This window comes from Bombina bombina, chromosome 3 (assembly GCF_027579735.1).
Source record: "Bombina bombina isolate aBomBom1 chromosome 3, aBomBom1.pri, whole genome shotgun sequence".
In the NCBI taxonomy this organism is placed as follows: domain Eukaryota; kingdom Metazoa; phylum Chordata; class Amphibia; order Anura; family Bombinatoridae; genus Bombina; species Bombina bombina.
The window spans coordinates 620,916,717-620,935,200 of record NC_069501.1 but is presented as its reverse complement, the minus strand read 5'-3'; the positions used below and the strand labels follow the sequence as shown (position 1 = coordinate 620,935,200).

The 18,484-nt window shown below is 42.1% G+C and overlaps 1 protein-coding gene across 1 annotated transcript in view; it reads left to right on the top strand.

Annotated features, from left to right (window-relative positions):
* SPOCD1 (SPOC domain containing 1) overlaps positions 1 to 18,071 on the top strand; it is an 85,985-nt gene extending 67,914 nt beyond the window's left edge. Inside the window, exons 6-8 of the mRNA XM_053705393.1 lie at positions 16,463 to 16,613; positions 16,701 to 16,830; positions 18,039 to 18,071. Of these exons, the coding sequence (XP_053561368.1) occupies positions 16,463 to 16,613; positions 16,701 to 16,830; positions 18,039 to 18,071 (314 nt within the window). The remainder of the gene's footprint in view (positions 1 to 16,462; positions 16,614 to 16,700; positions 16,831 to 18,038) is intronic.
* Positions 18,072 to 18,484: the final 413 nt, after the last annotated feature.

Below are 18,484 nucleotides of genomic sequence, written 5' to 3'. Positions count from 1 at the left end.
GCACAAATGTATCAATCCTAATAGCTTTACAGTTCTTCAGTAACAAATTCAGTTATAAAGTTACACAGTTACTTTCCTTGGACATATAATTGGCTCAGGTGTGCTGGATAGTTAAAAAGGCAAAAAACAGCCAATATTCTGATTTAGGTGCCAAAGCAATCGTGGTTAATGGAAATGGTTAATTTAACAGATGAATACCTTGATGTCTTTAAAGTTCAGTTTGCGTGTTTTAAAAAACGTAGTGCAAATTAGTGTAGAGGTACCTTAATCTGTCCTGGTTGCAACCGCTGATTATCTTCACTGTGAGGGATTCACAGACTGTTTGTTCCTGGTGCTTCTGATAAGTCACCTGACCTTCTCTTTGATTCAGAGGTCAGGGGTGATGATCCGTTCTGGTGATGTAGTTATCCTTTTTTTTGTTTTCCTTTCTTCTTATAGCCCAAATATTGTTTTCATCTGGGTTCCCTCAGACTTCTTAAGGTTTGAAGAAATCTTTGGTCAGTGTTTAGCAGTAACACCGTATTCCCTGAAGTTACCAAAGGTAGATTTTAACTTGCAGGGTCAGGAGAAAAGTTTAAAGTTGCAGGGTCACACAGCTTTGTGACAGTAGTAAATGAAGTTTAGTAGAGTGTAGCAGGTCCCATTCAACGCGTTTCACCCTTCTGGGCTTTATCAAGAAAAATCAAGACATACACAAAAGTGATCAAAAAATAAAGATCTATGTAAGGGTCTTTGATTAGGCAATGAGCTGAAATGCGTAAGACCAATCAACTACCCTGCTCCTGTGATTGGATTTTAAGGCTTTCAATAAAGATTTGCTTTTATTTTATTTTGGATCTACGATTACCCTTCTTTTGCTATTTCATCAATAAAAATATATTATATAGTGTACAGAAATTAAAACACTGTTAAATGAGATGTGCAGAAAGAACTTGATATACAAACTTATAAAAATAGCAAAACAATATGTACAACTATATTAAATAAATATCCCAATTGATGTTTTACTTTTTTAAGAGATTTATATAAATACTAATACTAAACCAATGTCTATTGGAGGACTCACTCTCTGATGGGCCAGTGTTCCTAGACTTTCTGGCTTTGGGTCTCTGTTCTTTAGGAACTACTGACTGGTCTCTGGTCCAAGGTTCTCTCAGGGGCCCCAATATTCAAAGCATCGGCAGACCGATGAGAAACTGTCTTTCTGGCCTTGTCGGTCTTGCAGTCTGTCAATATTTTCTAAAAAAGGGGACAGACCCGCAAAGTGCAGACAAATGTTGATGTGTCTCCCATAGGATATAATGGGGAGCTCTACATCAGCTAAACATTTCCGACATCGCCACTAGTCGACACTTTGAGTGGGTGGGGGGCATATTTGAAGTGTTCCTACACAGCGCAGACAATGTGGTCACTGAAACCAAACACGGTTCTGTGTCGGAACACTTCAAATAATGCCTGTGTGACGTAACTGTAGCTACACTAACTGCCTCACACTGTAGAGTCAAGTAGGATTGTGCCTTTGTGACCACAAAGTCAAAACATGTTCATGACAGTGAATTTTCTAGTTCTTGCTACATTATTGAACTCACAGTCACAAAGGTGCTATCCCAAGAGTTCAAATGTAGCCATAAGAACTTCAAAATGCAGTCACAAACACCCAATCCAATTTGTATAAAAATTTTGAGGCTACAATAAAACAATGGAACGTTTTCACTGTTTATAGAGTGAGAAGTTTTAACATCCCATTTTAAAAGATGAGATAAGCTACGGACACTTCCTTGTAATAGAAACCCATAGTCTTCTTAATTTCAGATTTATATCTCACCAAACTGGGAAACCTTTTTTTTTTTAAAATCAAACATTGGAATAATTAGAAAACAACATCAAAAGTGTCAATATAATCATTAGGCAAACATGCCAAGTATACGCATCAAGCCTCTATACAATAGGCATTGTTTCTCACTGATCAGGGTGGATTTGGATTACAATAGGTTCCTTTTAAAAACTGTGGTCCCGTTTTGGAATCCTGTTACTGAAGACACCTATACTGACAAGTGACAATCACAACACAATGATTGTGGATTAGAAACACACATTGACAGTGATTGCTACACTCCATATCTAGATGTTGGGGTCCTGATCTCACTGTTGCTGAAGATCCCCTTAGCTGTATAGTATGTATATATATATATATATACGTGTAAATGTGTGCCTTGCCCACTGCAGATGGACTATACAATAGCTTTAATGAATTTATACCATGGGGTAGATTTATCATAGTGCGAGTAGACATGATACAATGTAGTGTATCATGTCTGCTGCACATCGATAAATGTTGTCAGTGGCCTCAGAGCAGGCTGACAAGTTATGGAGCAGCGGTCTTTAGACCGCTGCTTAATAACTTCTGTTTCCGGCAAGCCTGAAGGCTCGCACGAAAACAGGGGCATCAAGCGCTTGATAAATCGGCCCCCATGTATGCAATACACCTCTATAAGGTATTCTGTGGCCATTTTAGAGTGTTTAAAACATGTGCAACATAATGGAATGATTCAAAATTGTCTTAGAATATTAAAGATGGCAAAAAGGTAATTGCAGGATCTTATCAAGTGGCTTTAGTTGTCTAATTTGATAAATGTAAAATGGTCCCGAAAACCTTTTGAAAAGTATCAGGAAAATGGATTGTTATCTCCATGTGTGTGCTCCATGTTATAAATACTGTTTTTATCGGGAGCCAAAAATGCACTCACAGCTCTGAGAAATAGCCAAAAACCTGTTATTGTGATTGCAAAAAAACAAAAAGTTGACTTTTTGGGTCGTAAACTCATGAAAAACAAATGGGCTGATAGATTGTGATCAACCTCATGTTGGTTCTACTAATGCATTGGGCCACGTGGCCCACAGGCTACCAGTTAGCCATCCCTGCTTGCAATGGCATTAGAGTATTTTTTTATATTTAAAAAAGTACAATTATTATTAACCTTAATTTCTCCAACATAGGTGTGTCCGGTCCACGGCGTCATCCTTACTTGTGGGATATTCTCTTCCCCAACAGGAAATGGCAAAGAGCCCAGCAAAGCTGGTCACATGATCCCTCCTAGGCTCCGCCTTCCCCAGTCATTCTCTTTGCCGTTGCACAGGCAACATCTCCACGGAGATGGCTCAGAGTTTTTTGGTGTTTAAATGTAGTTTTTATTCTTCTATCAAGAGTTTGTTATTTTAAAATAGTGCTGGTATGTACTATTTACTCTGAAACAGAAAAGAGATGAAGATTTCTGTTTGTAAGAGGAAAATGATTTTAGCAACCGTTACTAAAATCAATGGCTGTTTCCACACAGGACTGTTGAGAGGAATTAACTTCAGTTGGGGAAACAGTGAGCAGACTTTGGCTGCTTGAGGTATGACACATTTCTAACAAGACTTGGTAATGCTGGAAGCTGTCATTTTCCCTATGGGATCCGGTAAGCCATTTTCTTAATTTTCAATATAAGAATAAAAGGGCTTCACAAGGGCTTTAAAGACTGGTAGACATTTTTCTGGGCCAAAACGATTACTTTATAAGCATATTTAATGGTTTATAACTTTGGAGAGTTATTTTAATCTTGGGAATTTTGTTAAAAAAACGGCAGGCACTGTATTGGACACCTTTTTCACTGGGGGCCTTTTCAAGTCATAGGCAGAGCCTCATTTTCGCGCCACTAATGCGCAGTTGTTTTTGAGAAGCAAGGCATGCAGATGCATGTGTGAGGAGCTCAGGTCCACTGAAAAAGCTTATTGAAGGCGTCATTTGGTATCGTATTCCCCTCTGGGCTTGGTTGGGTCTCAGCAAAGCAGATACCAGGGACTGTATAGGGGTTAAATGTAAAAACGGCTCCGGTTCCGTTATTTTAAGAGTTAAAGCTTTCAAATTTGGTGTGCAATACTTTTAAGGCTTTATGACACTGTGGTGAAATTTTGGTGAATTTTGAACATTTCCTTCATACTTTTGCGTATATTCAGTAAAAAAGTGTGTTCAGTTTAAAATTTAAAGTGACAGTAACGGTTTTATTTTAAAACGTTTTTTGTGCTTTGTTATCAAGTTTATGCCTATTAACATGTCTGAACTATCAGATAGACGATGTTCTGTATGTTCGGAAGCCAAGGTTCCTCTCCATTTAAATATATGTGATGAATGTGACAAACAAAGTAGGGACAATGATGCCACTGATAATAATGTTGCCCAAAATGATTCCTTAAGTGAGGGGAGTAAGAATGGTACTGCATCATCTCCTTCTATGTCTACACCAGTCTTGCCCACTCAGGAGGTTCCTAGTGCATCTAGTGCGCCAATCCTCCTTACTATGCAACAATTAACGGCTGTAATGGATAATTCTATTAAAAACATTTTAGCCAAAATGCCCACTTATCAGCGAAAGCGCGACTGCTCTGTTTTAGATACCGAAGAGCATGAGGACGCTGATGATAATGGTTCTGTCATGCCCTTACACCAGTCTGAAGGGGCTAGGGAGGTTTTGTCTGAGGGAGAAATTTCAGATTCAGGAAAAATTTCTCAACAAGCTGAACCTGACGTTATTACATTTAAATTTAAATTGGAACATCTCCGCGCTCTGCTTAAGGAGGTGTTATCTACTCTGGATGATTGTGACAATTTGGTCATTCCAGAGAAATTATGTAAGATGGACAGGTTCCTAGAGGTCCCGGTGCCCCCCGAAGCTTTTCCTATACCCAAGCGGGTGGCGGACATTGTAAATAAAGAATGGGAAAGGCCCGGCATACCTTTTGTCCCTCCCCCTATATTTAAGAAATTATTTCCTATGGTCGACCCCAGGAAGGACTTATGGCAGACAGTCCCCAAGGTCGAGGGGGCGGTTTCTACTCTAAACAAACGCACTACTATCCCTATAGAAGATAGTTGTGCTTTCAAAGATCCTATGGATAAAAAATTAGAGGGTTTGCTTAAAAAGATGTTTGTTCAGCAAGGTTACCTTCTACAACCAATTTCATGCATTGTTCCTGTCACTACAGCAGCGTGTTTCTGGTTCGAGGAACTAGAAAAGTCGCTCAATCAAGCATCCTCTTATGAGGAGGTTATGGACAGAGTTCAAGCACTTAAGTTGGCTAACTCTTTTACCTTAGACGCCACTTTGCAATTAGCTAGATTAGCAGCGAAAAATTCAGGTTTTGCTATTGTGGCGCGCAGAGCGCTTTGGCTGAAGTCTTGGTCAGCGGATGTGTCCTCCAAGAACAGATTGCTTAACATCCCTTTCAAGGGGAAAACGCTGTTTGGCCCTGACTTGAAAGAGATTATTTCAGACATCACTGGGGGAAAGGGCCACGCCCTTCCTCAGGATAGGTCTTTTAAGGCTAAAAATAAAACAAATTTTCGTCCCTTTCGCAGAAACGGACCAGCCTCAAATTCTACATCCTCTAAGCAAGAGGGTAATTCTTCTCAAACCAAGCCAGCCTGGAGACCGATGCAAGGCTGGAACAAAGGTAAGCAAGCCAAGAAGCCCGCTACCGCTACCAAGACAGCATGAGATGCTGGCCCCCGATCCGGGACCGGATCTGGTGGGGGGCAGACTCTCTCTCTTCGCTCAGGCTTGGGCAAGAGATGTTCAGGATCCTTGGGCGCTAGAAATAGTTTCTCAAGGTTATCTCCTGGAATTCAAGGAACTACCCCCAAGGGGAAGGTTCCACAGGTCTCAATTGTCTTCAGACCAAATAAAAAGACAGGCATTCTTACATTGTGTAGAAGACCTGTTGAAAATGGGAGTGATTCATCCTGTTCCATTAGGAGAACAAGGGATGGGGTTTTACTCCAATCTGTTCATAGTTCCCAAAAAAGAGGGAACATTCAGGCCAATTTTGGATCTCAAGATCCTAAACAAATTTCTCAAGGTCCCATCGTTCAAGATGGAAACCATTCGGACAATTCTTCCTACCATCCAGGAAGGTCAATTCATGACCACGGTGGATTTAAAGGATGCGTATCTACATATTCCTATCCACAAGGAACATCATCGGTTCCTAAGATTCGCCTTTCTGGACAAGCATTACCAGTTTGTGGCACTTCCATTCAGACTAGCCACTGCTGCAAGAATTTTCACAAAGGTACTAGGGTCCCTTCTAGCGGTGCTAAGGCCAAGGGGCATTGCAGTAGTACCCTACTTGGACGACATACTGATTCAAGCGTCGTCTCTGCCACAAGCAAAGGCTCATACGGACATTGTCCTAGCCTTTCTCAGATCTCACGGGTGGAAAGTGAACGTAGAAAAAAGTTCTCTATTCCCGTCAACAAGAGTTCCCTTCTTGGGAACAATAATAGACTCCTTGGAAATGAAGATTTTTCTGACAGAAGCCAGAAAATCAAAACTTCTAAGCTCTTGTCAAGTACTTCATTCTGTTCCTCTTCCTTCCATAGCGCAGTGCATGGAAGTAATAGGTTTGATGGTTGCGGCAATGGACATAGTTCCTTTTGCGCGAATTCATCTAAGACCATTACAACTGTGCATGCTCAGACAGTGGAATGGGGATTATACAGATTTGTCCCCGACGATCCAAGTAGATCAGAGGACCAGAGATTCACTCCGTTGGTGGCTGACCCTGGAAAACCTGTCCCAAGGGATGAGCTTCAGAAGACCAGAGTGGGTCATTGTAACGGCCGACGCCAGCCTGGTGGGCTGGGGCGCGGTCTGGAAACACCTGAAGGCTCAGGGTCTATGGTCTCGGGAAGAATCTCTTCTCCCGATAAACATTCTGGAACTGAGAGCGATATTCAATGCTCTCAAGGCTTGGCCTCAACTAGCAAAGGCCAAATTCATAAGGTTTCAATCAGACAACATGACGACTGTTGCATATATCAACCATCAGGGGGGAACAAGGAGTTCCCTGGCGATGGAAGAAGTGACCAAAGTAATTCACTGGGCGGAGCTTCACTCCTGCCACTTGTCTGCTATCCACATCCCAGGAGTGGAAAATTGGGAAGCGGATTTTCTGAGTCGTCAGACTTTTCATCCGGGGGAGTGGGAACTCCATCCGGAAATCTTTGCCCAAATAACTCAATTATGGGGCATTCCAGACATGGATCTGATGGCGTCTCGTCAGAACTTCAAGGTTCCTTGCTACGGGTCCAGATCCAGGGATCCCAAGGCGACTCTAGTAGATGCACTAGTAGCGCCCTGGACCTTCAACCTAGCTTATGTGTTCCCACCGTTTCCTCTCATTCCCAGGCTGGTAGCCAGGATCAATCAGGAGAGGGCTTCGGTGATCTTGATAGCTCCTGCGTGGCCACGCAGAACTTGGTATGCAGACCTGGTGAATATGTCATCGGCTCCACCATGGAAGCTACCTTTGAGACGGGACCTTCTTGTTCGAGGTCCGTTCGAACATCCGAATCTGGCATCACTCCAACTGACTGCTTGGAGATTGAACGCTTGATTTTATCAAAGCGTGGGTTCTCAGATTCTGTCATTGATACTCTTATTCAGGCTAGAAAGCCTGTAACTAGAAAAATTTACCATAAAGTATGGAAGACATATATCTGTTGGTGCGAATCGAAAGGATTCCCATGGAACAGGGTAAAAATTCCTAAGATTCTGTCCTTTCTACAAGAGGGTTTGGAGAAAGGATTATCTGCAAGTTCTTTGAAGGGACAGATTTCTGCTTTATCTGTTTTACTTCACAAGAAGCTGGCGGCTGTGCCAGATGTTCAGGCTTTTGTTCAGGCTCTGGTTAGAATCAAGCCTGTTTACAAACCTTTGACTCCTCCCTGGAGTCTCCATTTAGTTCTTTCAGTTCTTCAAGGGGTTCCGTTTGAACCCTTACATTCCGTAGATATTAAGTTATTATCTTGGAAAGTTTTGTTTTTGGTTGCAATTTCTTCTGCTAGAAGAGTTTCAGAGTTATCTGCTCTGCAGTGTTCTCCTCCTTATCTGGTGTTCCATGCAGATGAGGTGGTTTTGCGTACTAAACCTGGTTTTCTTCCGTAAGTTGTTTCTAACAAAAATATTAACCAGGAGATAGTTGTGCCTTCTTTGTGTCCGAATCCAGTTTCAAAGAAGGAACGTTTGTTGCACAATTTGGATGTAGTTCGTGCTCTAAAATTCTATTTAGAGGCTACAAAGGATTTCAGACAAACATCTTCCTTGTTTGTTGTTTATTCTGGTAAAAGGAGAGGTCAAAAAGCAACTTCTACCTCTCTCTCTTTTTGGCTTAAAAGCATCATCAGATTGGCTTATGAGACTGCCGGACGGCAGCCTCCTGAAAGAATCACAGCTCATTCCACTAGGGCTGTGGCTTCCACATGGGCCTTCAAGAACGAGGCTTCTGTTGATCAGATATGTAAGGCAGCGACTTGGTCTTCACTGCACACTTTTACCAAATTTTACAAATTTGATACTTTTGCTTCTTCTGAGGCTATTTTTGGGAGAAAGGTTTTGCAAACCGTGGTGCCTTCCATCTAGGTGACCTGATTTGCTCCCTCCCATCATCCGTGTCCTAAAGCTTTGGTATTGGTTCCCACAAGTAAGGATGACGCCGTGGACCGGACACACCTATGTTGGAGAAAACAGAATTTATGTTTACCTGATAAATTACTTTCTCCAACGGTGTGTCCGGTCCACGGCCCGCCCTGGTTTTTTAATCAGGTCTGATGATTTATTTTCTCTACCTACAGTCACCACGGTATCATATGATTTCTCCTATGCAAATATTCCTCCTTTACGTCGGTCGAATGACTGGGGAAGGCGGAGCCTAGGAGGGATCATGTGACCAGCTTTGCTGGGCTCTTTGCCATTTCCTGTTGGGGAAGAGAATATCCCACAAGTAAGGATGACGCCGTGGACCGGACACACCGTTGGAGAAAGTAATTTATCAGGTAAACATAAATTCTGTTTTGTAATAATAACTATAAGAATAATCTGCCCTATCTCTTACACATCTGTATTCAATTCAATATCCCAATTGATGTTTTACTTTTTTAAGAGATTTATATAAATACTAATACTAAACCAATGTCTATTGGGGGACTCACTCTCTGATGGACCAGTGTCCCTAGACTTTCTGGCTTTGGGTCTCTGTTCTTTAGGAACTACTGACTGGTCTCTGGTTCAAGGTTCTCTCAGGGGCCCCAATATTCAAAGCATCGGCAGACCGATGAGAAACTGTCTTTCTGGCCTTGTCGGTCTTGCAGTCTGTCAATATTTTCTAAAAAAGGGGACAGACCCGCAAAGTGCAGACAAATGTTGATGTGTCTCCCATAGGATATAATGGGGAGCTCTACATCAGCTAAACATTTCCGACATCGCCACTAGTCGACACTTTGAGTGGGTGGGGGGCATATTTGAAGTGTTCCTACACAGCGCAGACAATGTGGTCACTGAAACCAAACACGGTTCTGTGTCGGAACACTTCAAATAATGCCTGTGTGACGTAACTGTAGCTACACTAACTGCCTCACACTGTAGAGTCAAGTAGGATTGTGCCTTTGTGACCACAAAGTCAAAACATGTTCATGACAGTGAATTTTCTAGTTCTTGCTACATTATTGAACTCACAGTCACAAAGGTGCTATCCCAAGAGTTCAAATGTAGCCATAAGAACTTCAAAATGCAGTCACAAACACCCAATCCAATTTGTATAAAAATTTTGAGGCTACAATAAAACAATGGAACGTTTTCACTGTTTATAGAGTGAGAAGTTTTAACATCCCATTTTAAAAGATGAGATAAGCTACGGACACTTCCTTGTAATAGAAACCCATAGTCTTCTTAATTTCAGATTTATATCTCACCAAACTGGGAAACCTTTTTTTTTTTAAAATCAAACATTGGAATAATTAGAAAACAACATCAAAAGTGTCAATATAATCATTAGGCAAACATGCCAAGTATACGCATCAAGCCTCTATACAATAGGCATTGTTTCTCACTGATCAGGGTGGATTTGGATTACAATAGGTTCCTTTTAAAAACTGTGGTCCCGTTTTGGAATCCTGTTACTGAAGACACCTATACTGACAAGTGACAATCACAACACAATGATTGTGGATTAGAAACACACATTGACAGTGATTGCTACACTCCATATCTAGATTTTGGGGTCCTGATCTCACTTTTGCTGAAGATCCCCTTAGCTCCATCTCCATGTGTGTGCTCCATGTTATAAATACTGTTTCTCCAACATAGGTGTGTCCGGTCCACGGCGTCATCCTTACTTGTGGGATATTCTCTTCCCCAACAGGAAATGGCAAAGAGCCCAGCAAAGCTGGTCACATGATCCCTCCTAGGCTCCGCCTACCCCAGTCATTCTCTTTGCCGTTGTACAGGCAACATCTCCACGGAGATGGCTTAGAGTTTTTTAGTGTTTAACTGTAGTTTTTAATTATTCAATCAAGAGTTTGTTATTTTCAAATAGTGCTGGTACGTACTATTTACTCAGAAACAGAAAAGAGATGAAGAATTCTGTTTGTATGAGGAAAATGATTTTAGCAACCGTAACTAAAATCCATGGCTGTTCCACACAGGACTGTTGAGAGCATTAACTTCAGTTGGGGGAACAGTTTGCAGTCCTTTGCTGCTTGAGGTATGACACATTCTAACAAGACGATGTAATGCTGGAAGCTGTCATTTTCCCTATGGGATCCGGTAAGCCATGTTTATTACGATTGTAAATAAGGGCTTCACAAGGGCTTATTTAGACTGTAGACATTTTTTGGGCTAAATCGATTGATATTAACACTTATTTAGCCTTGAGGAATCATTTATTCTGGGTATTTTGATATAATAATATCGGCAGGCACTGTTTTAGACACCTTATTCTTTAGGGGCTTTCCCAAAGCATAGGCAGAGTCTCATTTTCGCGCCGGTGTTGCGCACTTGTTTTTGAGAGGCATGGCATGCAGTCGCATGTGAGAGGAGCTCTGATACTTATAAAAGACTTCTGAAGGCATCATTTGGTATCGTATTCCCCTTGGGTTTGGTTGGGTCTCAGCAAAGCAGATACCAGGGACTGTAAAGGGATTAAAGCTTAAAACGGCTCCGGTTCCGTTATTTTAAGGGTTAAAGCTTCCAAAATTGGTGTGCAATATTTTCAAGGCTTTAAGACACTGTGGTGAAAGTTTGGTGAATTTTGAACAATTCCTTCATGTTTTTTCGCAATTGCAGTAATAAAGTGTGTTCAGTTTTAAAATTTAAAGTGACAGTAACGGTTTTATTTCAAAACGTTTTTTGTACTTTCTTATCAAGTTTATGCCTGTTTAACATGTCTGAACTACCAGATAGACTGTGTTCTGAATGTGGGGAAGCCAGAATTCCTATTCATTTAAATAAATGTGATTTATGTGATAATGACAATGATGCCCAAGATGATTCCTCAAGTGAGGGGAGTAAGCATGGTACTGCATCATTCCCTCCTTCGTCTACACGAGTCTTGCCCACTCAGGAGGCCCCTAGTACATCTAGCGCGCCAATACTCCTTACTATGCAACAATTAACGGCTGTAATGGATAATTCTGTCAAAAACATTTTAGCCAAAATGAACCCTTGCCAGCGTAAGCGTGGATGCTCTGTTTTAGTTACTGAAGAGCATGACGACGCTGATATTAATATCTCTGAAGGGCCCCTAACCCAATCTGAGGGGGCCAGGGAGGTTTTGTCTGAGGGAGAAATTACTGATTTAGGGAACATTTCTCAGCAGGCTGAATCTGATGTGATTACTTTTAAATTTAAATTGGAACATCTCCGCATTTTGCTTAAGGAGGTATTATCCACTCTGGATGATTGTGAAAATTTGGTCATCCCAGAGAAACTATGTAAAATGGACAAGTTCCTAGAGGTGCCGGGGCTCCCAGAAGCTTTTCCTATACCCAAGCGGGTGGCGGACATTGTTAATAAAGAATGGGAAAGGCCCGGTATTCCTTTCGTCCCTCCCCCCATATTTAAAAAATTGTTTCCTATGGTCGACCCCAGAAAGGACTTATGGCAGTCAGTCCCCAAGGTCGAGGGAGCGGTTTCTACTTTAAACAAACGCACCACTATTCCCATAGAGGATAGTTGTGCTTTCAAAGATCCTATGGATAAAAAATTAGAAGGTTTGCTTAAAAAGATGTTTGTTCAGCAGGGTTACCTTCTACAACCCATTTCATGCATTGTCCCTGTCACTACAGCCGCATATTTCTGGTTTGATGAACTGATTAAGGTGCTCGATAGTGACTCTCCTCCTTATGAGGAGATTATGGACAGAGTCAATGCTCTCAAATTGGCTAATTCTTTCACTCTAGACGCCTCTTTGCAATTGGCTAAGTTAGCGGCTAAGAATTCTGGGTTTGCTATTGTGGCGCGCAGAGCGCTTTGGTTGAAATCTTGGTCGGCTGATGCGTCTTCCAAGAACAAGCTACTAAACATTCCTTTCAAGGGGAAAACGCTGTTTGGTCCTGACTTGAAAGAGATTATCTCTGATATCACTGGGGGCAAGGGCCATGCCCTTCCTCAGGATCGGCCTTTCAAGGCAAAAAATAGACCTAATTTTCGTCCCTTTCGTAAAAACGGACCAGCCCAAGGTGCTGCGTCCTCTAAGCAAGAGGGTAATACTTCTCAGGCCAAGCCAGCTTGGAGACCAATGCAAGGCTGGAACAAGGGAAAGCAGGCAAAGAAACCTGCCACTGCTACCAAGACAGCATGAAATATCGGCCCCCGATCCGGGACCGGATCTGGTGGGGGGCAGACTCTCTCTCTTCGCTCAGGCTTGGGCAAGAGATGTTCTGGATCCTTGGGCGCTAGAAATAGTCTCCCAGGGTTATCTTCTGGAATTCAAGGGACCTCCCCCAAGGGGAAGGTTCCACAGGTCTCAGTTGTCTTCAGACCACATAAAAAGACAGGCGTTCTTACATTGTGTAGAAGACCTGTTAAAAATGGGAGTGATTCATCCTGTTCCATTGAGAGAACAAGGGATGGGGTTCTACTCCAATCTGTTCATAGTTCCCAAAAAAGAGGGAACATTCAGACCAATCCTAGATCTCAAGATCTTAAACAAATTTCTCAAGGTCCCATCTTTCAAGATGGAAACCATTCGAACTATCCTTCCTTCCATCCAGGAAGGTCAATTCATGACCACGGTGGATTTAAAGGATGCGTATCTACATATTCCTATCCACAAGGAACATCATCGGTTCCTAAGGTTTGCATTCCTGGACAAACATTACCAGTTCGTGGCGCTTCCTTTCGGATTAGCCACTGCTCCAAGGATTTTCACAAAGGTACTAGGGTCCCTTCTAGCTGTGCTAAGACCAAGGGGCATTGCAGTAGTACCTTACCTGGACGACATTCTGATTCAAGCGTCGTCCCTCCCTCGAGCAAAGGCTCACACGGACATCGTCCTGGCCTTTCTCAGATCGCACGGCTGGAAAGTGAACGTGGAAAAGAGTTCTCTATCCCCGTCAACAAGGGTTCCCTTCTTGGGAACAATTATAGACTCCTCAGAAATGAGGATTTTTCTAACAGAGGCCAGAAAGACAAAGCTTCTGGACTCTTGTCGAATACTTCATTCCGTTCCTCTTCCTTCCGTAGCTCAGTGCATGGAAGTGATCGGGTTGATGGTAGCGGCAATGGACATAGTTCCTTTTGCGCGCATTCATCTAAGACCATTACAACTGTGCATGCTCAGTCAGTGGAATGGGGACTATACAGACTTGTCTCCAAAGATACAAGTAAATCAGAGGACCAGAGACTCACTCCGTTGGTGGCTGTCCCTGGACAACCTGTCACGAGGGATGACATTCCACAGACCAGAGTGGGTCATTGTCACGACCGACGCCAGTCTGATGGGCTGGGGCGCGGTCTGGGGATCCCTGAAAGCTCAGGGTCTTTGGTCTCGGGAAGAATCTCTTCTACCGATAAATATTCTGGAACTGAGAGCGATATTCAATGCTCTCAAGGCTTGGCCTCAGCTAGCGAGGACCAAGTTCATACGGTTTCAATCAGACAACATGACGACTGTTGCGTACATCAACCATCAGGGGGGAACAAGGAGTTCCCTAGCGATGGAAGAAGTGACCAAGATTATTCTATGGGCGGAGTCTCACTCCTGCCACCTGTCTGCTATCCACATCCCGGGAGTGGAAAATTGGGAAGCGGATTTTCTGAGTCGTCAGACATTGCATCCGGGGGAGTGGGAACTCCATCCGGAAATCTTTGCCCAAGTCACTCAACTTTGGGGCATTCCAGACATGGATCTGATGGCCTCTCGTCAGAACTTCAAAGTTCCTTGCTACGGGTCCAGATCCAGGGATCCCAAGGCGGCTCTAGTGGATGCACTAGTAGCACCTTGGACCTTCAAACTAGCTTATGTGTTCCCGCCGTTTCCTCTCATCCCCAGGCTGGTAGCCCGGATCAATCAGGAGAGGGCGTCGGTGATCTTGATAGCTCCTGCGTGGCCACGCAGGACTTGGTATGCAGATCTGGTGAATATGTCATCGGCTCCACCTTGGAAGCTACCTTTGAGACGAGACCTTCTTGTTCAGGGTCCGTTCGAACATCCGAATCTGGTTTCACTCCAGCTGACTGCTTGGAGATTGAACGCTTGATTTTATCGAAGCGAGGTTTCTCAGATTCTGTTATCGATACTCTTGTTCAGGCCAGAAAGCCTGTAACTAGAAAGATTTACCACAAAATTTGGAAAAAATATATCTGTTGGTGTGAATCTAAAGGATTCCCTTGGGACAAGGTTAAGATTCCTAGGATTCTATCCTTCCTTCAAGAAGGATTGGAAAAAGGATTATCGGCAAGTTCCCTGAAGGGACAGATTTCTGCCTTGTCGGTGTTACTTCACAAAAAACTGGCAGCTGTGCCAGATGTTCAAGCCTTTGTTCAGGCTCTGGTTAGAATCAAGCCTGTTTACAAACCTTTGACTCCTCCTTGGAGTCTCAATTTAGTTCTTTCAGTTCTTCAGGGGGTTCCGTTTGAACCCTTACATTCCGTTGATATTAAGTTATTATCTTGGAAAGTTTTGTTTTTAGTTGCAATTTCTTCTGCTAGAAGAGTTTCAGAATTATCTGCTCTGCAGTGTTCTCCTCCTTATCTGGTGTTCCATGCAGATAAGGTGGTTTTACGTACTAAACCTGGTTTTCTTCCGAAAGTTGTTTCTAACAAAAACATTAACCAGGAGATTATCGTACCTTCTCTGTGTCCGAAACCAGTTTCAAAGAAGGAACGCTTGTTGCACAATTTGGATGTTGTTCGCGCTCTAAAATTCTATTTAGATGCTACAAAGGATTTTAGACAAACATCTTCCCTGTTTGTTGTTTATTCAGGTAAAAGGAGAGGTCAAAAAGCAACTTCTACCTCTCTCTCTTTTTGGATTAAAAGCATCATCAGATTGGCTTACGAGACTGCCGGACGGCAGCCTCCCGAAAGAATCACGGCTCATTCCACTAGGGCTGTGGCTTCCACATGGGCCTTCAAGAACGAGGCTTCTGTTGATCAGATATGTAGGGCAGCGACTTGGTCTTCACTGCACACTTTTACCAAATTTTACAAGTTTGATACTTTTGCTTCTTCTGAGGCTATTTTTGGGAGAAAGGTTTTGCAAGCCGTGGTGCCTTCCATTTAGGTGACCTGATTTGCTCCCTCCCTTCATCCGTGTCCTAAAGCTTTGGTATTGGTTCCCACAAGTAAGGATGACGCCGTGGACCGGACACACCTATGTTGGAGAAAACAGAATTTATGTTTACCTGATAAATTTCTTTCTCCAACGGTGTGTCCGGTCCACGGCCCGCCCTGGTTTTTAAATCAGGTCTGATAATTTATTTTCTTTAACTACAGTCACCACGGTACCATGTGGTTTCTCCTATGCTATTATTCCTCCTTAACGTCGGTCGAATGACTGGGGTAGGCGGAGCCTAGGAGGGATCATGTGACCAGCTTTGCTGGGCTCTTTGCCATTTCCTGTTGGGGAAGAGAATATCCCACAAGTAAGGATGACGCCGTGGACCGGACACACCGTTGGAGAAAGAAATTTATCAGGTAAACATAAATTCTGTTTTTTATCGGGAGCCAAAAATGCACTCACAGCTCTGAGAAATAGCCAAAAACCTGTTATTGTGATTGCAACAAAACAAAAAGTTGACTTTTTGGGTCGTAAACTCACGAAAAACAAATGGGCTGATAGATTGTGATCAACCTCATGTTGGTTCTACTAATGCATTGGGCCACGTGGCCCACAGGCTACCAGTTAGCCATCCCTGCTTGCAATGGCATTAGAGTATTTTTTTATATTTAAAAAAGTACAATTATTATTAACCTTAATTTGTAATAATAACTATAAGAATAATCTGCCCTATCTCTTACACATCTGTATTCAATTCAAGTTTCAGGATCTCTCTGCAACATGGCAAACAACATTTACATTAATTACATTTAATGCATAGTTTCATGAATATGCTAAAAAAAAAAATGCTCTATTGTCCTTAAAGGGAAGATGGTTCCTCTGGATGAGGCGAGCCTTAGCCAATGGATACCACAGGAAAAGACAAAGTCAGATATCACTTTTGATTCCTCCACAATTCACACAGATGTCCTTGATTTTCTCTTGCATGCAGAAGAGGGGGAGAAGAATACTGATGGGTAAGCTGGAGCAAAAGAATTTGGTGTACAGCCTTATAACCAAACCTTTTAATTTATCTCACCCATAGTTTCTCTTTAATTTTCCAGAGAGTCTCCAGAAACTGTGACAGCAGAAGAAAGCCAGAGCATATGGAAGGGTTTCATCCATATGTTTTCTATTAAACAGTTCAAAGTGTTGACTTTCCTAGTTTCTGGTTACAGCAGCCATCTCTGCCAGGTTAGTAGTGCCCAAGGTGTCCACCATCAGGCAGTAGTGCACTAGTGGGAGCTAGTTGAACACAAGTGGCATATATGTGCAGTCACCAATTACCAGCCGTGCATTGCTACAGCTGAACCTACCTAGGTATGCTCTTCAACAAAGGACACAGAAAGAACAAAGTACATCTGTTAATAGACGTAAATTGGAATGTTGTTTAAAATTAAATGCTCTGCTTTACTGTCCCTTTAACTTAGTAATAGCCAAAACTATGTTTTTAATTTTTCAAGATCTAATTTCCCCACGCATGGTGCCACTGAGTCAAAAGGGATCTCATCCAAGAAGCTATGGATCAGCAAGTCAGACATCATGATGGGGTTTCTACTAGAGAGGGGGTTATAAGGGATTATATTCAAGATAGTAAGTAAGAACTAGCATAGTCTTCTCAGAAATAGATCATGCTAAAACAATCTAATTAGTTTCTATGAGGAAGTAAGTAGGACTGTAGATAAACGGTAATTAATTGATATAAGAGAAAAGTCTCTTGATACAAGGCCATGTAAGAGTTTACTGTACAAAATTAAAGAGACTGGCAATACCTTATATTATTAGCACTTTGGTAAAAAACAAAACAAAAAAAATGGTTGATATACACATAATTGTAGTAAAATAGCCCAGTTCTTTTAAATATTTTTTTATAATAACCTAGATGAAGGATTAGGTACCAACATCTTTGTAGAGCAGGGGGGTGGGGGGAAGGGTCTTTGTATATGTTAGGGGTGGTAACAGTTTAAGTTTTTTGTGACAAACCAAAGATAAAAATGTCTGTAGGTTAAAGAAAATACAAATCTAAAATCCATTCACTAGTTTGCTTTCTATCTTGCAAGGTTGTACCATCTCAGCCTGGGGAAGGCTCAGTCTTTAGCTGTCCGTAGTTGGTCAGGCCTGTGGCAGCCTGCTGTCATGCATTTTAGTGACTTTTTTTCTACCAAATATCTATTGCCATCTGTTACGTTTCAGAGTCAGTTACTTGTACTAGGATTTTTATTTTCTTATATTATGTAGAACCTAGGTGGGCTTACAATTGCCATGACAATCTCTGTCAGAAAGTGTGCAGTCTCCCATCTTCCTTTTTCAATGTTATGCCACAGAAACTTCTTCAACCTATTATGGATTCCCTGGCATAGAGGAAATGTGTTCTGTGTTTAAAGTTCTTTATCACTTGCTAGGAGGAGTCAGATTTAAAGGGGCAGTCTACTTGAATATTTTCATTTTTAAAAAGATAGATAATCCCTTCATTGCCCATTCCCCAGTTTTGCATAACCAACACAGTTATAGTAATATACTTCTTACCTCTGTGATTACCCTGTATCTAAGCCCCAGCAGACTGCCCCTTATCACAGTTCTTTTTACTTGCATTTTGGCCAATCAGTGCTGACTTATAAATAACTCCACAGAATTGAGCACGTTATCTATATTTCACACATGAACTAGCACTGTATAACTATGAAAACTGTCAAAATGTATTGGGATAAAAGGCGGCCTTCAACGGCTTAGAAATCAGTTTGAGCCTACCTAGGTCTAGCTTTCAACAAAGAATACAAGAGAACAAAGCAATTTTGATGATAAAAGTAAATTGGAAAGTTGTTTGGACTTTGCCTTCTGTGTAGTTGAG